The sequence below is a fragment of the Poecile atricapillus genome, chromosome W (assembly GCF_030490865.1).
Source record: "Poecile atricapillus isolate bPoeAtr1 chromosome W, bPoeAtr1.hap1, whole genome shotgun sequence".
In the NCBI taxonomy this organism is placed as follows: Eukaryota; Metazoa; Chordata; class Aves; order Passeriformes; family Paridae; genus Poecile; species Poecile atricapillus.
In genome coordinates this window covers 64,069,985-64,090,994 of record NC_081288.1, presented here as the reverse complement: position 1 = coordinate 64,090,994, position 21,010 = coordinate 64,069,985, and the positions used below count along the sequence as shown (strand labels likewise).

Below are 21,010 nucleotides of genomic sequence, written 5' to 3'. Positions count from 1 at the left end.
GGGGCCCCTCATCCTTCCTTTGAGGTTAGCTGGTCTTCATATCTTTCCCCCCTGCCAGCGTCCTGGTACCGGCTTTTTGATAACAGTTTGCTCTCCATTTCCTGCTGCTAATAGCCTGTTTTCCACAGCTTGATCCTCCCATTGTCTTGCCTGTTTATCTTGCCTTGTCCAGATGAAACATATCCTTACCATTCAGAATTCCTATCTAAGCCTATAACTTGCTAAGAGAGAAAAGAATATAGTGAAAGCATATAATATATATATTTATCAGAATAATTGTGAAAAGCCAATATTTACAACATGAATTCACAACACTGTGAAAAGGGAAACAAGTTAACCTCTATCCAAATCAGGCAGAGGTACTCATTTTACAGAGAATATGATCAAACATCTGTATGAGACTTTGAGGATTGACAGAAAATTACATACACTGTATCACCCACAGTCTTCAGGATAAGTAGAAAGGATGAATGGAACATTAAAGGAAAACACAGCAAAAATATGTACATACACTAATGTGAAACTGCTAGAAGCCTTAAATTTGTCTCTGTGGGATGTCTGGAATACTCTGAGACAACCCATAGTACTAACACCAGAAGAAATTCTTTTTGGGAGACACTTAGCTATACCAAGAACTTATCCCAGCTAAGACCAGCCTGTTGAATGGAAATGAACACTTGACCCAGTATGCTATATATATGCAGAAAGGGTTTGAAGGGGAAGAGAAAGTATGCACAATGGTATCAGCCCACACCACTTGAAATACAAGTACATGATATACAACCTTGAAGTATTAATCAAGATATTCTTAGGAAAATACAAATTGAAACCTAAATGGGAGGGATCATTTACTGTCCTACTGTATTCTTATTTTGATGTTAAAATTTTGGGTAAGGATAACTGTGTCACCAAACAGGATGAAAGAAACTTATCCAACACCAATTTGATGTGAATAAGCAGACACTTCTTTATTCAGGCTCTGAGAAAACGGGGGATAACTCCTCCGAAAACATGTTCCCTTTAACAAACAAAACCCATCCATTTTATATACTTTTCCTGCTAAATCATCGTTATATAAATTCTTTTATATACTATGCATACTTTGTCCTCTCTTAAATTTAACCTTTACAATGATTGGTTTCAATCGTTATATAACTTCATTAATATTCTTATCCTAAAACAATCATTGGTCATCTCTACTGAGTTCTACTGGATGGAATCCCTGATATTCAAATCTAGATGGGAACTGTAGGGGGATTCCAAGCAGCCTAAGTGGTGGTCCATAGCTTCATGAACAAAACATAAGGGTCCAGTAACTTCTTGGTGATGTTTCTATGGTTGCTTATTTCAAACACAGCACTCCCAACATTTCTATATCTTATATTTTACAATTTTTACTTATAAGCCAAAAAACTTATAATCATAAATAATTCTTTTATATCATTAAATTGATTATTTGAGTGAAATACCTTTAACAACTGGATACACTATTCTCACATCAAATGAGTAGTGAATGATCAACCAGTTGGTCAATAACTGACTCTTGAGACTATTTCACAATTCTGTCTTGATAATAATTGCTACGTTATGATAATTTTGTTAGCCTTAATCCTGCTATGATCATCACTTGCAATAATGTTATAAGGTGAATTGTTTAAATGCCTTGAAAGCTTGTTTGTTTTTTTTTCCTTTTAGTATATTAGCAGTGATGCCCAATTAAAACAAAGGGAGGACTGTTGAGGAATACAGATGCAGACTGAGATGTAGATTGAGTTTTGGGTGGGTACCTGGCTGTGAACTGCCAACCCTTTGGTTAACAAAGGGCACAAAAACTGATGGGCCCAGGCAGGTGAATGGACACTGAGAGACACAGCAGGAGCTGGAAACTGCCAACCTTTTGGATAAGAAAGGGCATGAAAACTGGTGGTGCCAGTGAGGTGGATGGACACTGAGACACAGCAGGGGCAGAGGACTCAGGAGGAAGAGCAAGACTTATGTGTGATTAGACTGTAAGGGTATAAAAGCCAAGGGTTCCTTTGTTGGGAGTCCCTCCTTGGAGGCACCAGCTCGGGCTGTTTCTGTGTTACTGTGCTGTGAATAAATGGCTTTATGGAACAAGACATCTGAGGCTCTACTCTGGAAAACTTGGGGTCGAACCAATAAGGAAACTTGGTCTGACTGTGTGAGTGGGGTGGAGGGAGCCACACTCACTGGAGCCACCCACTTGTGAAGGGATTCCAGTCCCAGCAGTTAAAGTCTCTGGCACTGGTAGTGTGACTGCCAGAGGATCTCTTGAATGGTCAGACTGGGAAGTTTCCTTAACATAGTCTGAATCTATCTTCTATCTAAAACCATTACTCCTTGTTCTCTTGAAACTGACCCTACTAAAAAGTCTTTCCCCATCTTTCTTATAAACCCCCTTTAAGTATTAAAAAGCTGCAATCATGTCTCCCTGACACCTTCTTTTCTCCAGGCTGAACAACCCCAACTCTTTCAGCTTGTCTTCATAGGAGAGGTGTTCCAACCCTCTGATTATTTGTGTGGCCCTCCTCTGGATCCAATTGTGTCCCACTCTATGGAAAGGAATGTCAGGAAAATTAATCCACAAACACCAGAGGTTTATGTCCAAAAAGGAGACAGAGGAGTCCTTTTACTTTATTCAAATAAAGGGAGAGGCCATGGGGCATTCTCCTGGGGTCTCTCAAATTTTTGGAGGGCGCAGCCTCCTTTTTATCCTAATTCCCGGCCGCTTGTCCCTTCTCTCTTTCCCCATAGGCTGAGGTACTTGAGAGGTACAGGCTTCCCGGAACGCCTGATACCGGCGGCGATACCTCCCCCTCCCCCCCAATGCATAATCCCTTCTTAACTTTTATGGAATTCATAGTGTTCTTTCAGTGCCCCTTTGATCTTCTACTGGAATCCATCCCATTGTTTCCATCGTCTCTCACCGATAGCTACATCTAATCAACTGACCCACAGCTTGTTTGTAAAGACAAGCTAATCATTCCTCTCAATCCCTCCTCTTTTAATTTTTGTTAGTAATTGTCTTTACAAACTTTAGTTATCATTGACCTAATTTCTTGTTCTTGGGTCCTTTTTGGCTTTGCAACTATTTGCAGTGGCATTACTTTCTGCCTTTTTGTAGCTATCTCTGGATCAGTAGGCACGGCTACTACCTGCATTCCTTTGATCACATGTTGAATGAGTTGTATTAAGCAAGGGATCATGCATGGTAAAAAGATTAGAGTTGCTACAACACATAAGAGGAGAAAAAAAGCATTTGTTTGACCCATAGGCCACCAGGTAACCATGAAAACATGTCTCATTCCCATTCTTTCCATGTTTGGACTGGTACATGGGCTAACTTTCTTATTCCTTTTGTTATTTGTTTTACCACTTTTCCATTGTCATCTATTTGTAAAAAGCAGTTTGAGTCATTAAATTTTTCACACACTCCCCCTTCTTCTGCTAATAAATAGTCTAATACCATCCGATGTTGAAATATTGCATTTCTCATCTGAGTAGACTGGTCAGCAAGAAGGTCAAGAGCTGTAGCTGTCTGGATGATTATTATTTCAAAGACAGCTTGCAACCTAATTATCTGATTTAGATTATAAATGGGTTCTCTGGCACCTGATATTAATTCATTTGGGTTCCAGGTAGCTGGTCCATAGTGTTGTATGATTCGTTCAGGTGGCCATTCATCTTTTCCCCACTTTTGGGTGCTCTTTCCAACCAGGGATGTATCAATGGACCGCTTTTCTCTAATTAGAGCATCATATACTTTGATTCCTAACTGATTTCCTTGAACTTGTGGTAGCAGAAAGATCAATGGTCTAATATACCCCACATAACATATTCCTGACCAGTTTGGAGGTAGCCTGCGGTAAGCATTTTGGCCACAAATCCAGTAATGCCCCTTTAGAGCCCAGGTCCCATTAGCGAAGGGACCTTTCCAATTTTCATCATCAACTGGTGGGTCAAAATACAGCTTGTTTCCAGGGCCTAGTGGTCCACCAACAATAGTTGCCTCGCCATAAGAATCACAATATTTACATTTCCAAGCTCCTACATGAGGTTTCCACTTGCAATCACATCCCAGATCTGTTTTATTAGATCTGGACCAGAACTTACTGAAAAGGGTTCGAGTTCCATTCCGGTGTTGCCATTTCCACTGATAGTCTCGGACAACATGTGTCGGACTTGTGGAATTATCCCAGGAGCAGCTTAAAAATAAAGGGTCAAAAAACTTATCCTTCCCCACTGCTTTACGTCCTTCAAAATCTTTTTGGTAATTATGGAAGGAACACCTTACCCAGCTACCATTAGTGAGCTTAACATGCGTTTGATTCCATCTGCCTTGATATCTGGAACAGTCATAAGGAGGGCAGTTGGGGGTCCAACAATCTAAACCCAAAGATAAAGTCCAGTCACAAATGCTCTTTCCCACATATGTGCTTCCTGTTCTGTTTAGGCAATAAATGCCTCTTTCAGGAGAATGAAGCTGCCATGGACTTCCTTCTTTGTCCCAAAATCCTGTTCCATTATGGACTTCACTCAGGGTGCTAACCCACCATTTAGGCTCCACCGGGCTGGCCACCCATGGCCAGCTTTCAGATCCCCCTGGCCCTCCGCAGACCCAACAGTTCCTAAGGTTAAAGGTCTTTGCTACTTGTTCTCCTAAAGTAAAAAATTATTTTCCCACTTTAGACCCCAACTTAACTGAAAATATAAAGGTAAAATTATTAAGAGAAACATTCTAATAGTGTTATAATCTAATTTCTCATTTTCAATTTCACGTTGTCTTCTACACCACCTGTGGCAAGTGAAAGCACAGAAACAGCTTAGCATAAAGAAAGCAATGACAGCATGGATTGGCTCCCAGTGTCTGGAGATTTGAGAGTAGGGATGCCCATGCAATTTCAGCAGTCAGTCTGTGGGTAGGCACTCAGGGCTTCCCCCAATGTCGACGCACCAGCTACTGCTCCAATCCACTCCTGCGGAGTGTCAGTCGCGGCTTCCCATCCTTCTCCTCCAGCGGAGATGTCCAAATCTCTGGAGCTTTAGAGACCTTGACTCGAGTGTGATGTGTCCACCCGTGTTCAGCTGTCTTGACGGCTGTTTCTGTAGTCAGCAACACCTGGAAAGGTCCACGCCACTTAGCCACTAGGGGTGCTTCTTTCCACTCCTTAACTAGGACCCAGTCTCCTGGTTGGATATTATGCACAGCAAAGTCCAAAGGCAGGGTCTGTGTCAGCTGAGCTTCCTGTCGAAGAGATTTCACAAGAGACAGTATCCAGGCCACATTCTGTTTTAGATATACATCACTTATCTCTACACCCGCCCCAGGCTGAGAATTACAAGGATAAGGAATTCCAAGCATCAATTCAAAAGGAGATAGTTGAATATCTTCCCTGGGTCTGGCTCTTATTCTTGCTAAAGCCAGTGGTAAGAGCCGCAGCCATGGCATTTTTTTTTCTATCACTAGCTTCAGAAGATGTTTTTTTTTTTATCTCTCCATTCATCCTTTCAACCTGGCCTCAGCTTTGGGGATGCCAGGGAGTGTGGAGGTTCCATTGTATCTCTAAAGCAGTCATTACTCTTTTAAGAATTTTTCCAGTAAAATGAGTTCCTCTATCTGAGTCTATTGCTTCCACCATCCCATATCTTGGAATTATTTGTTCCAAAAATACTTTAATAACTGACCCTGTGGTTGCTGAAACAGCAGGGAAGGCTTCTGGCCATCCTGTTAATTGACATACTATTACCAAAAGATATTTAAATTTCCCCACCCGGGGCATCTCAGTAAAATCCACTTGGCATCCTTGGAAGGGACTACAGCCCAACGCCTCCCCACCCTGGCTAGTTTCTTTGTAACTTTGTTATTTGTCTTAGCACAAATCAAACAACCATCAACAGCTCGTTTTGCCAGAACAAAAAGACCCACAGTAGTATACATTTTGAGGAAGGTCTTTGCCATCTCTTGGGAGCCTCGGCACCTCCCCCATGAAGCTGCTTTAACAACTGCGATGTCGGAACTCTCGGCATCTGCTCACCATCCCTTGCAAACTAACCACCTCCCTTTCCCTCTGCCCCACTCTCCACAACTATCTCAAGGTCCTTCAGTGAAAAAGACTACCTTTCTGGCAAGGGGGCAGCCACTGGGAGCAAGGGAAATATCTTAGAAACTTCCGGCAACAATGCAGCTTTTCGCTTCTTTATTAACTAGTCTGCTTCTCCTTGCCTCTTTTGAGCACCCTGCCTGGTGCCTTCTAATGTGCATAATTGCTACTTCTTTTGGCAAATTCACCACCTCTAACAGGCAGGAGATTAAATTCTCATGAACTAACGTCTTTCCTTTTGAGAGGAATGACAGGTTTGTCTTTACAAACAAGCTGTGGGTCAGTTGATAAGATGTAGCTATCAGTGAGAGACGACAGAAACAATGGGATGGATTCCAGTAGAAGATCAAAGGGGCACTAACAGAACACTATGAATTCTATAAAAGTTAAGAAGGGATTATGCATGGGGGGGGGGGGGGGGGGGGGAAGGTATCACCGCCGGTATCAGGCGTTCCGGGAAGCCTGTACCTCTCAAGTACCTCAGCCTATGGGGAAAGAGAGAAGGGACAAGCGGCCGGGAATTAGGATAAAAAAGGAGGCTGCGCCCTCCAAAAATTTGAGAGACCCCAGGGGAATGCCCCATGGCCTCTCCCTTTATTCGAATAAAGTAAAAGGACTCCTCTGTCTCCTTTTTGGACATAAACCTCTGGTGTTTGTGGATTAATTTTCCTGACACTTTGCAGGTTAATAAACTTCTTTCTTCTTACAGTTTCTCAAATGCATGTATCACTTCATATACATATTTAGAATCAGTAAAAACATTTACTGTCTTGTCTCGGTATAATTCACAGGCACTCACAAGAGCATACAGCTCTGCGTCTTCCTTCTACTACTTTTGAAGACCCATCAATAAACACATTTTCTCCTTCAGGCCATGGAATGTCTCGCAAATCATTCCTTGCTCTAGTTTGCAGATCTATTACTTGAATACAATCATGGAATTTGCCTTGGCTCCCCTCCTCAGGGCCATTCAAACAGGAGGCTGGGTTAAAACTTTGCTTTTAAATTCTAAATCTTCCTGTTCTAATAAACAAGACTCATATTACAACAACTGAGAGCTGGTCATCTACTTAGAGGCTCTCTCAGTTAACAAAGCTTTAATCTGGTGTGAAACTTTAACAATCAGGTAACCCCCCCCTTGTCAGCTTTCGAGCCTTAGCCACCATCAGAGCTGTGGCTGCACAGTTCTGCAAACAATGGGGCCAGCCTCTGGCTACCAGGTCTAACATTTTAGGAAAATAGGCAACAGGTCTCTGTGTTCTCCCATGCTCCTGAACTAAAATTTCTTTTGCATGACTTCTCTTGTTCTCTTGATAACAGCAAATCATGCACATACTGCAACAACTTCTGAGGGTGGAGCAAACTCTCTTAACATTTTTCTTTTGCGAAGTTTGCCCAAACAAAACAGGTGACTTTGTATAAACATTATTTAGTTCAGCAGCAAGTAATGCTACTGCTTCAAGCTAATTACATTACATTTCCTTATTATTTTTTTTTTTTTTAGTAACTAACCACTCTCCATCTCAATTTTTGCATTAAGTCCATCTTAGGCATAGGGAGGTGACTAACAAATTAACTTCTATTAAGGAAACTCTAATATTTATAACAGTTTATAACTTTTAACATTTAAAACTTTTATTAAGGAAAGAAAACAAAATACTTTCTTTTAAAGTTTTCCCATAACTTCCACAGAGGAAGTGCATGACAAATACCCAGGCCTTCCATAGGACACTATTTTCACAAGGTTGCAGCTACAGAATTTGCTTTAAGGCTACAACAAACTACAGACTGGTGGGCATGTTCCCCACAAGGTATGACTTGCAGCATTGGCTTCATAACTGAAATTTGCCAATTCTGGCTTTTTACAACAAAACATACAAAAATCAGAGGGATGTGGTCCACTCCAAACTGGAGTCATTCTGCACAAAACTTCATGTAGACAAATTAATTAAATCTTCAAATTAATTTACTACAATTTTTACAATTCTTTCAGAGAAAGATGTGTTCAAACTTCTGAGCACACAGAAGAAACCACAATTCTCACACCTCTTTGAACGATCAGAACAATTTTTTAGACAATTTTCCCCCTCGGGGATAAAAATTAAGGTGAATTGAGAGGTCTTTTTTTTTACTAAGACACACACCTCTCCTCGATCTAGACTCACTTTAAAAGTTGACAACGGCTCTAGGTTGGTGGATATAATGAGAGCCTTTGACACTCTTAACAATCCATTTCTCTTATCTTCTGGACTTTCTCGACAGTCCAGCTGTTTTTGGCTTTTTTGCAGACATTGCCATTTTCAGTGTCCTACGCCCTGAAAGCAGCACACTGATCTTTTCCCAACCGCTGTTTGGCTTGGGTCTCCCCTGCTGGAGAGAGAAAGCCTCTGCCACTTCCTTGTGGCCGATCCCGTCCCCTCTGTCCCGGGGGACCCCTTGGACCTTGCGGTTTTTCCCTCTTTGGCCTGAAAAAGGCCATCACCTTCGCCTTTCCTCCTTGTGCTCACTCTATTTACCACACACCGAATACCAGAGCCAGTTCTTGTCCTGCCACATTGTCCAAACAGCTCCTCCTCGCTCCAGTGCTCCCGGCAGGCACTGCCAGCAGCACCACAGGCGGCCAGGGCGTCCTGCAGCCTCAAAGGGCCGGCAGCTGCTGCTGCCCCTGCCCGGGGCCGGTGGGGTCAGGCACTGCCCAGTGCTGAGTCCCAGCAGCCTCACAGGCCCCCAGCCAGTGCTCCTGGTCCTGCACCTCCACTCCTGGTCCCTGCTTCAACCACATCTCTCCACACTCCTCATTAACCAATTCTGTTCCAGCACACCAACACAATCCATCCATCCCCTGTTGTCAAAGACTCTTTCTTGACTTCCCTTATTGTCCCCCCCACCCCAGGCGTGGATTCTCGAGATTCCTTCTAGTTCTAGGGGGTGATATGATATGCTGCTCCCTTCCCCCTACACCACTGTTATTCTCAGGTGGAGCTGTAGGAACAGCATTTCCCTGATCCCTTTGCCCTGGAAGGTGAGGATACAGGGACCTGCAGCTGCCCCTGGGTCAGCTGGTAACACCGGAGGACAAGACAGGGGAAGGTGCTGAAAAACATTTTAATCTTCACTGTTTTCTTCTTCCCCCCTCCCCCTTTTTTTTCCTCTTCCTCTTTTTTTTTTTTTTCTTAACACATAGATTTCTCTTGTTGTTTGTTTAAACCATATCAATCCACATTCCCTTTAAATCCATCTTTTCCAGTTCTCCTCTAGATACCTCCACAGAACTCAACACAAATGAATTCTGTTTTCTAAGGTGGCTATATAAGTCTATTTGGCAACTTATACTCTGGCCATACATAATAACAATATTTTACCATTATTTCCATAGTTACCTCTGTGTGAATGCATAATCTGTTCCAAGATCTCAGCATTCTCCCCAAGGGACTCTCCGGGGGTATTGTGGGATCGTCATCCCTTTTGCCAGGACCCCTTCCTGGCTGTACCCTTGCAACCCTCCATGGGTGCCCTGTTTAGCCTGTGCTACCCTCCATGGGTGCCCTCCCAGGCTTGCCTGTGCTACCCTCCCTGGGTGCCCTCCCAGGCTTGCTCCCCAAAGATCCCATTTTACTCACCGGTGAGATTTTCAGTGGTCCTTCCCTGTGGACTCTTCATGGACCCCCCTGGTCCGCCACTTGTCTGTCTCCTGGACAGTCTCGGGAACCCAATCAATCGCCCGGTGTTGCTATATTTTATATATTAGTAAAGGCCTGTATGCACAAACCAGCCTTTGAAATAAGTCGTGATATTAAGGGCTAAAGTCCTTGAAACCTTCATGCAGAAGAGAGAGTAAAGTAAAACAATATCCTTGTATGTAAGAGGAAAAATGTAAACTGTGTGTGTTAGCCAATAGTAGCTCGTTCTGCTCGCAGACCCTGTAGAACCCTATAAAGGTGTGCTAAAGATAGAAATAAACTGGCATTCACGATTACTTCTGTGAAGAGTGGTGAACAGCTCGGGGGTCTTCTCAATATTTGGCGCTTTGACCAGAGACACCCTGCGGGCAGAAGGACTCTGGAGTCATCGGAGTGGATCTGGGCATTAATCGTCGAGGGCTTGGATCGGCACCAAATAGGCAGCCTGAGCACGGTGAGACGCGGAGCGGTTAGACGTGGAAGTAGGGCTGCTGGGGGGGGGCCCAGAGGCAAGGGCGTAGTAGAAGGGTCGCAACCTTCCCTCTTGCGGGTGCTGTCAGCATGGATGTGGAATTTGCGGCAGTAAATAAACTGCTTCTCAGCATCCTCGTTAAACGAGGCGAAGCAGCCCAGGAAAGGGACCTGGATATGCTCATTATATGGGCTAATTGTCTTGAGCATTTGCAGTGCTCACTGCTTCTTGCGGGGCAAGAACGGACTGATATATCGGCTCTGATATGGGAAACGGCAATTACGGAAAAGAGCAAGGACACTGTGTTTCTCGGTCGAACTTGGCAGATTGTAATTAATACCTTAAAAAACAGAAAAGTGAGATATGCTGAGGATGTGAGCCCTGTAATTCTACCTGCGTCACAGCGGCAGATGCCTTTACCTCCCACTGCTGGGCAAGCTCTCCTATCTATATTGCCCATGGAGAGAGGGAGGAAGAGTTAGGGAAAAGAAAATAATGAGAAAAAAGTTCCACAGGGAACGCTGAAACAACGAACAGAATCTGTTCAGTTATGGCAGGATGTGATACATCCAGAACTATTTGCTTCATTTTTGGAGTCACTTTTAGCACTACAATCTTATTTAAGTTCCATCTTTACCACCCTGGAAGAAAAGAAGCCAGATTTAGCTTGGTTTCCACCCGAACCAGGAAGACATGAGGGAGCGAGGTGAGCGCAAAGAACAAAGGTACCCTGGGGGTAGAAGCAGCGCAAGAAAAGTTCCAAGGCCACTCTGAACAATTACAGAAACAACTGAGCAGAAACAGGTGGCTCAGACAGCTTCAAAGAGAGACAAACTAGTCAAAAAATCTCAAACTATATGGTATCTAGTTCAAAATTCATCCTTGTAATTAGAAGCTGATAAGCTGCCATGATCGCTGTTAGCACCTGGCCATGAGAGACTTTTCGTGTAAAATCACCTGCTTTTGCAAAATCATGCCCTTTTCCTCTATCGGCAAATAACAAGAGAGATTGAGAAAAAAAAAAAAACCTGCATTTGTTAACGTTAACTTTGTGAGGCTTTTTTTTTTCTTTCTCTCCGTTTTTCCTCGCTGTGAGAGTATGTGGAGAATGTGAAGAAAGATAAGAGCAGAGCTGCAGCAGCGGCGGGGCGGGCGGTTGACCCCCCCGCTCCCTCTCTCGAGGGGGGGCACTGAGATGGTGCCTGGTTTGTTGCAGAGTCATGATTTACTGGGTTTTCAAAATGCTTTTATATACCATTGTAGAGTTAATTTTGTGTTTTAAGTAATTATGAGTTTATGCAATTGCAGTTTTTAGAGTTTAACTAGAGAAATTATTGTGGTTCTTTGAAAGTTAAGAAAAGAAAATAAAAAAAAAAAAAAGTGTTTAAGGTGAATACTAACAGAAGTTGCCTTGCAATAACTGGTTTTAGAATCCAAGGTTAAAACATGGTATGATTTATAGCTTCTAGGAAAACCTTCTTCCAATTAGTGTTATCTACAGAAGAGATTTGTGGTTTAAAAAATAATTAGTCAAGAGAATTTTACTGTATAAGACAAAGTTAAGTTAAGGTATATATTATCTATTTGCTTGTTTTTTCCACAATTTTAATAAGGGAATTTTAATGTGAGTCTTTTGTTATATAAACACATATAACTGCATATATACCAATTTGGATTTTAGATTTTAGTTTAAAAATTGGACTTAATGTTTTTGAAAAGTGCTACAAAAGCTGGATGGCAACTTGCCAAATCCCATGTTGTTGTGGTGGTTTTTCTTCAGAAAAACTGCACTTTAACATCCTAACCAATTTAAGCATATACTGGGCAAATTTCTATTATGAATAAGTATTTTTAGTAACATTTGCAGTTATTGTGGGTTATTTTAAAGCTAGATGACATAGAATTGTGATGTGTTTGCTACATCTTTATAATCTTTATAGTGAATTTATGTTATTGTTATATTGTGTTTAAAAGGTATATATTAAACTTTTAGTTGCTTTTTTGTAGTAACAGAATAAGATTAAGTTATGTTTTCATTTAATATAGATTAAGTGTTAATAGAATTAAGGATAGTCAAGTTTTATAATGTTTAGGCTTGAATGTTTTTAAGTTAAGTTTTCTAACTTAGATATTCTTTTAAGGTTAAGTTTGTTATTTCCTTTTGTCATATATAATTATTGTGGAGTTTAGAACAGTTTGCTATGCTGTAAGCATCTCATAGCTGCTACTATTGAGAACCTTGTTTTAGAAATGAGTTAAGAGGCATCTTTCCAGTTTAAAGCCTAGGCCCTGGCCAAGCCTTGACTTTACCTGGACAGAATGTTTGCCAACAGATCCAGATATTTTCTGTCCCAAATCAGTATTTGAGTCACTTTTTGACTCAGCAATTTGATCCTATTAATATGACAGCTGGATCAATTTTGAAGTGGGCTTGGAGAGTCATTTTCCGGAGGTGATGATCCAATCCTTCACTGATTTTTTGTTTCTGTTTATTTGCTAACTATGGGATGCTGGTGCAGTGTTTTAGTAATTAATAGCAGTTTTATATTATATATGTTATTAATAATGTTTAAGATTTAATTGATTTTTAACTAGTATAAGTTCTTATTAATTGTGTATATGGTTTTGTGTTAATGTTGAACAGAAGTACATCTCATTTTTATGTTTTTTAAGAAGACGGGGGAGACTGATGTCCTAAAAGCATTTAATTAGTGTAATTCATTAACTTCAAGGAGAGAAGTGTGTCTTAGTTTAGGGCTGTGTTTTGTTGGCAGGTTCAAAAAGGTCACCTGTCCATCTGACCAGACTGTCTGTCTCTGAACACATGAGATCCAGTGAACAGAGAAGTCATCACACAGCCTTGGTACTCCAGACATGGATCAGAAGTGGACCTGTCAGGACACAGTTGTGTCTGAACACTATACAGACAGTTGCCAACAGAAATTTTATGTTGTTATTATGATGTTGTGTCTCTACCAATTTTTCAGGTATCCTTTGTTTTAAGATTTAGAAGGATCTGAAGAACAACTTGAACATCAAAGCCCTCAGTCACCGATCAACTGCCAGCTGACATCATGGGAGCAGTGAACGTTCCAGGACTGAATCGTGCTGGAGAAATTCTGTAGAAGATCTAAGAAGTGTAGAGACTCCATTTAATTGTATATAAAGTAAATTGTAGTTGTGTGTTTACCCTTTCAGCAAATTGCTTTCATGCTTAGACTACATATATACCAGAGCACCTGTGTTAAAAGTAGTTAGATAATAGTTTAAGTGTTTAGCTTGTGTAGTAATTGTTATGTTAGTATAAAGTATAAGTATTCCCTCTTTAAGAGGTAGTGTAAGCATCTTTGAAAGTTCATTTAACGATTGAAGTTCTAGCTGTGAGTTTGCAAATATGGTGTCATTTACATGGTAAAATGCTTATGGTAATTGTGTTGTGTATAGTCATGACCAACTGTCTGCTAACTAACATCCAAAAGTGACAGAATATATGGGTCACTCTGGCACATTGAACTGGCCAAAGGTCAATGTGTTTGAGCCTAGCCACACCTGGAGATCCTTTCGCACCTGTCTCCCAGGAGTCCCTGAATGGGATCCTCAAGCATTTAAAAGCTTAATTAGTAACGAGACTCGACTGAATCGATTGGCAGTGTTGCAAGAGTGCAGTCACACTGTTGGCTTCACATTAAGACAACTTGAAGCCTGTTAGCAAGCAAAAATTACCAAAGTTCTTAATGTTACAACCCTCAGAAGAATTGGATTTGTTATGTTCCACCAATACCTCGGGTGGATGGATAATGTTTGAACCCCCGACAAAAAGTCATTCTAACAAAGTAATACAGCACTGGGTTGCAGTCAACCCTATAGCTGATCTCGTTACTACCATTGAAAGTAAAGCCTTTATTCGTGGTGCAATCTCACAGGACAATTACCAAAGCGATTACCTAGTTCCATATTCCTAATCTGTGGAGATAGAGCATGGAATTAGATTCCTGCTAATCCACATGGAAGACCCTGTTATCTTGGGAAACTCACTTTATTCCACCCAAGCTTACATCTATTGTTGAATATAGCTAGCAAAATGAAGAACATCAAACAGTCAAAGCGAAGCCTGAATGAATTAAAGTTTAGCCACCCTAAAAAGGCTCGCTTGCTGGACTAGGAAAGAATTAAACTTAACATCCACAATGTTAAGTGAGCTTTCAGCCGATGTGAGTAGTGTGTATCATGCAGTACTATGAAATCAAGTTGCAATTGACCTTTTGCTCTTAGCACAAGGACATGGTTGTGGAGAGTTTGAAGGCATGTGCTGCTTGGATCTTACTGATCATTCAGCTTCCATCCATGAGCAACTACAACAGCTACAGGATGGGTTGCATGCCCTGAAAGAAGATAGTGATCCCATTGGAAATTGGTTCGCCAGCTGAGGCATCACTAGATGGTTGAGGTCTCTTGTGCTAGAAGGGGGACGGACTTTACTTATAATGTTAATTGGAATGACAGTCTAAGTTGTATGTTATCTTATCCAAAGCCTGGTTTGTGCAAAAAGAGAAAGGGGGATTTGTTGCTATATTTTATATATTAGTAAAGGCCTGTATGCACAAACCAGCCTTTGAAATAAGTCGTGATATTAAGGGCTAAAGTCCTTGAAACCTTCATGCAGAAGAGAGAGTAAAGTAAAACAATATCCTTGTGTGTAAGAGGAAAAATGTAAACTGTGTGTGTTAGCCAATAGTAGCTCGTTCTGCTCGCAGACCCTGTAGAACCCTATAAAGGTGTGCTAAAGATAGAAATAAACTGGCATTCACGATTACTTCTGTGAAGAGTGGTGAACAGCTCGGGGGTCTTCTCAATAGCCCGGTGCTGGCCGCCACCAAGGGGAGCTGATCACCGAAACTGGGTGAGGAGCACCTTCAGCTCTGCTCGCTGCCCGCCGCCCCGGACGGTAGAAACATCCCGGACCGAGCCCCCAAAAATTGTCAGGAAAATTAATCCACAAACACCAGAGGTTTATGTCCAAAAAGGAGACAGAGGAGTCCTTTTACTTTATTCGAATAAAGGGAGAGGCCATGGGGCATTCCCCTGAGGTCTCTCAAATTTTTGGAGGGCGCAGCCTCCTTTTTATCCTAATTCCCGGCCGCTTGTCCCTTCTCTCTTTCCCCATAGGCTGAGGTACTTGAGAGGTACAGGCTTCCCGGAATGCCTGATACCGGCGGCGATACCTTCCCCCCCCCCCCCCCCCCCAATGCATAATCCCTTCTTAACTTTTATGGAATTCATAGTGTTCTTTCAGTGCCCCTTTGATCTTCTACTGGAATCCATCCCATTGTTTCCATCGTCTCTCACTGATAGCTACATCTAATCAACTGACCCACAGCTTGTTTGTAAAGACAAGCTCATCATTCCTCTCAGGAATACCCAAGATTTGTAGATACCTGTGGTCAAAAAAGACTAGCAAATGCCAAAAGGGTCCCAAAAAAATCTCACAAAGTTTTATTAGCAAACTACACACTTGGCATGGAAGCTGGTGTTATGTTTTGCCTCTATCTTATAATAATAAGAGGACTAAAAGAAAATAGAGGGGAGAGAGACAGATCAGATAGGAGAGGAAAGGTGGTCACCAGTCCTGGGTCCAGCATTGATTCAGCCAAAAGGGTGTCCAGGGTCTTGGGAGCATCACCCAGGCTTTGTGGGGGCTCCTTTTTTTAGGTAAATTTTCCCTGCCCTGCGATTTGGTTTTTCACTTTTCATATAAATGAGTTAGCATGCACAGTCCTTTCTTCTGGGCCTTTCTGGAAATGGGTTGAGGAGCTTTGAGGGATTTTTGGTGGTCTCAATCCCCCTCTATTGGACTTGCCAGCTCCTTGACCCCATTTCTGTGCTTCTGCTGTCCTTTATGTTGTACAGTGACCATGGACCACAGCAGGAAAATTGGCTCTGGAAAGGTGCTGCCCTACCTTTGTACAACACTCCTTTCCAGGCACATCCTGTTCTTACTTGCTGGCTTGAATGCCCATTGGTGTTTGAGGCATAGCAACGCATTAACTCCTTACTGCCCAGATCTCTACACTGCTCTAACAGGTCAACAGCTTTCTTGTGCTGATGACCCCATACCTGGACACAGCACTCTAAGTGGGGTCTCACAAGAATGGAGTGGAGTGGCAGAATCACCTCTGTCAACCTACTGGGCACACTTCTTTGTATCAAGCACAGAATATGGTTGGCCTTTTGTTCTGTGAATGAATGTTGCCAGCTCATATCAAAGTTTTCATGCCCCAGTACCCCCAAGTCCTTCTCTGCCAGGCTGCTCTCAATCCTTTCATCCCCCAGCCTGTACTGATACTGAGGGTTTCCCCAACTCAGGAGCTGGACCTTGCACTTGGCCTTGTTGTACCTTGTAAGGTTCATATCGGCCCACTTCTCAATCTTGTCCAGGTCCCTGAATGGCATCACATCCCTCAGACATATCAACCAGACCACTCAGCTTGGTGTCATCTGCAAATATGCTAAAGTTGCACTTGATTCCACTGTCTATGTCAGTGATGAAGATATTAAAAAGTACTTATTTTATACGAACCCCTGAGGGGCACCAGTTGTCACTGATATCCATCCAGACATTGAGCTGTTTACCACTACTCTCTGGAGGAGACCATCCAACCAATTCCTTATCACTTGAACAGTCCATTCATCAAATCCATCTCTCTTCAATTCACAGAAAAGGATATTCTGAGGAACCATGTCAAAGGCCTTACAGAAGTAACCTTCCCCTTTAAGGCTGGGATACCTTGAGTCACAATACCACACATTAATCTCCTGCACACATTCCTAGATACTGTGCTGTCTGTTGAGCTCCTCTTGTTACATAGCTACTTGTTTGAAGAGTTCTTCTAACTGGGCACACTTGTGTGTAGCTATGACATCCACCACTGCCTTCAGCAGCTAGGGGGACTGGGGGGACTTTCCAGATACTGGAGTTCCATGTAGCCTGAGGTCTGGACAGCTATAATCGATCCTTTAGAATTCTGGGAATTCTATTTGGGTGGAGATGTCAGCATATATAATCTGCAGTGCTTCTGTTTGGGTTACTGCCTTGCAATTGCAACAGATGAACACTGAGAGGAATGATGGGTTTGTCTTTACAAACAAGCTGTGGGTCTGCTGATAAGACGAAACTATCACTGAGAGATAGCAGAAACAATGGGATGGATTCCACTGAAAGATGAAAGAGACACTGGGAAAACGCCATAAAATTCCGCAAGGGTTCAGAATTAAGAAGGGGATTATGCACTGTGGGCGGGTATCCCAGGTACCAGGCATTCCGGGAAGTCTGTACCTCTCAAATACCTCAGCCTATGGGGAAAGAGAGAAGGGACATACAGCCGGGAATTAGGATAAAAGGGAGGCTGCGCCCTCCAAAAATTTGAGAGACCCCAGGGGAATGCCCCATGGCCTCTCCCTTTATTCAAATAAAGTGAAAGGACTCCCCTGTCTCCTTTTTGGACATAAACCTCTAGTGTTTGTGGATTAATTTTCCTGACAGACACCATTTTTTATCAGCAGATCACCTTGAAGTGTCAGGACAGAACAGAAAGGGACAGCAGGTACTAGCAAGAGGGAAAAGAAGAAAAGGGGCCCAACTTCAGGCAATAGAATTGTTTACAGCACAATCTGAAATTTTTAGGTCCTTCAGTTATAACTAGGAATTATTTTCTTGGCACATGCCTATAAAGGTAACATATGGGAAGAATAGAAACTACTATGGTAAGTAAACCTGCTCCCCCCTTGGGAGTCTATGCCTGATAATTCAAAACAAACACACCCAACTTCTATTGACAATCTGAAATAAAAGGTCCTTTGCACCTTGCAAGTGTAGCTGGTAGCATTATATTTTTAGACCCTGTTCTGTACTAGAATAACTGTTCATTGAGTTTCTGAATTAATTACTGTGTGGGTTGTGTTTGTAAGCTAAGGATAAATAGACTGCTTTCTTTAAATAATTTACTTTCACTCTAGATGTAAAATTGTTTGTTTTCTTTCAGATGCTTCAGGCATGCTCAGTCCAACATCTACCAGTACCATATGCAGCGTTCCCACCTCTGATTTCTAATGACCCATTCATTTTGTATCTTCTTCATCTTTGTCCACATCACCCATCTCACCTGACATCTCCAGGGCAATTTGTTCCCTTCCAAGCACAGCAGCCACATTCAGTAAGTAATGCTTATTATCCCCTCTTCTAAAATATTTGGGTGTAAATATAAATATAAATATAAATATAAATATAAATATAAATATAAATATAAATATAAATAATACTCTTGTCCTTCTAATAACATTCTGGTTGAGATAATAAATGGATCTTATTCAGAGTAAGTAACAGGGTTTTGTAGTAGTGCTACCTGAGCAAGACTGTCCTGGGTTGATTATGATGTTAAATTGTATCCCCATTCATCCACCTAACCCAGACACAGGTTTTGTATTCTTAAAATTTCATCTAAGAGTAAAAGTGAGTGGAAAAGAAGCACCGAGTCTGTTATCAGAGACTGTACTTGCTCCCCCCCCCCCCCCCCCCCGCATCGGGAGTTTTGACTACAGCACAGACAGACAACAAGACACAGATCGCCTTAGCTTTCCAACTAGCCAGAGCAGAGAGGTCTTCCTGGACTGTTTTCTTTCCCTTTTTCTGAAACGAATCGAACCTGCTCTGGACTGGGGACTCGGGGGAGCACCGGGAGCTTGCACCCGTGGACTACTGGGAGCCCAGCCTGGGCAGCGGCATTTTCCAGCACCAGAGGGACTGATAACAGAGCGAACACCCACAGAAAAGAGACCCTCTGAAGTTTGTCATCTCTTCTGAACGGCGAGAGGTTTTGTAATTTGATATCGTTCATTCTTCTGCTGGGTAGTGCTGTGCCTGTGAAATAAACAGGTTTTTTCCACTTCTCTCAGAGAAATCTCTTCCCGAACCGGTTGGGGGGTGAGAGAAAAGGGCCACGTGGGTTTGCTTCCCGGGGGGAGCCCCACTGGAGGTTTTCTCCCAAATTTGCCCTAAACCAGGACAAAGACTTAGTCTGAAGAAAAAAAAAAAAAAAGGTATTGTTTTGAAATTAATTTTTGATTCTTTTAAGATTTCCTCAGCTGTTGCCCACTCTTTTTTCTTGAAGACCTGTACTCCTGTCAGTCTGACAGAAGTTTGCTTTATGTATTGCTTCTGCAAGTGATGTTCTTCCAGAAAGTAAAAGAGAATATAGATTTAAGCACAGTGCAGCAGTGGTCTCAGAGAAAAATAAACTTTGTAGAGATGTGAGGTGCCCCAGGAAGGCAAAGATTTAGTTTCAGATAAGCATTGTTAAAGTGAGAGATGTGGTTGAAAAGCCCAGCTAGTGTGAATTCTAAAACCTCTGCCTCAGGGTATGTGTCCTGTGAGCCAGGGAAGAGTTGCTCCACCCCAGATCCTCATGGGGTGTCAGCGCAGGGTATTCTGACTGGGTTTGAGCCCCTGGGGTTTCTCCCTTGCTGTGTTTCTAGTGCTCCCTGACCTTGAACTCCACCCTGGTTCTGTCCCTCAAAACCCATCACCCTGCCTCTGCTCAGGGCTCTCTCTGGATCTGAGTTTGTTCCCATGCTGAATAAATGGTTTCATGAGCAGAAGCCCATCTCATTGGTGTCCCATGCCATTCACTGGTAACTGTAGCTTCTCTGGATGTGTTCCTGCGGCTGCGCAATGCAACATAGCGAGACCAGAAAGCACAATGCATTATTTCTATTGTATGCTTCTACCACATTAATTCACCGTTGAAATAAAGTGAGTATCCCCCCAAACACTAGTGTGAAAAGTATTACTTAAACCTTCTACAGCCTACTGGAATCTCTTTTCTCCCTGCTTATGGAAATTATTGACTCTTTTCACTTAATCAAACTTGTGTGAAAAGTTAATGCCTTCATAATAGGGCTTATGCAAATATGGGAGAAGATGCTATTTTGAACACAAAGGAAAAAAATTAGATTTTGCAATTTCTACTTATTAATCTTCTGTCAGAGGTTAGTAGCATCTACTTACTAATCTTCTTCCAAGCACATTTGTTTCTTTGGAGCTTTACCAATATTTCATTAATACAGAAATATGTCATTTCAGCATTACTGACAAATACTGCTCAGAGTGTTTTGAGCAGTAACAAATACTGCTGTGTTAAATATCAGGTGTTAGCACTACTCTAATAATTTCATTTTAGTCATGGGGGAACAGTTCCACATAGTTTTCTCTGATATTAAGGATGTTTTCCTCAGAAAATGTTGGAGCTTCTTTCTTAACATAGATTGCTAATTTAGCTTCAGGAATAGGCTCTCTTTTTAACTTTCAGCTCTGTTCAATAGCTTGGTTTTTTGCTGTCAAGTCTTACTAGAAGAATTATTTCCTTAAATATGCTGACTATTTAAAGCTTATTCAGCAGAATGGGGAAACAATTTTCTTTTTAATTTGCTTCCACAAGATGACTATCATATATGACTCTTTTGAAGAATATAAAATTCAGTACTGGGAAAAGAAGGGTGATTTAGTGAAATAATAAATGTTTTCCTGAAAAATGAGACAAATATGAGCTGAGATTTGAATTGATCTTTCCTAATAACATAAGTTATGTATTTAGCCTAAATAGAGCAATAGATTATTTATAAGTATAAATCATGGTGTTTATAATGAAGATTTTTGCCTCACAGTTCTTGTAAGAAACTTCTTT

General features: G+C 41.9%; 1 protein-coding gene across 1 annotated transcript in view; it reads left to right on the top strand.

Moving 5' to 3' along the window:
• Positions 1-21,010, top strand: part of LOC131592107 (E3 ubiquitin-protein ligase RNF38-like) — a 239,915-nt gene that overhangs the window by 191,692 nt on the left and 27,213 nt on the right. The window contains exon 4 of the mRNA XM_058863381.1: positions 18,314-18,484. Coding sequence (XP_058719364.1) covers positions 18,314-18,484 — 171 coding nt within the window. The remainder of the gene's footprint in view (positions 1-18,313; positions 18,485-21,010) is intronic.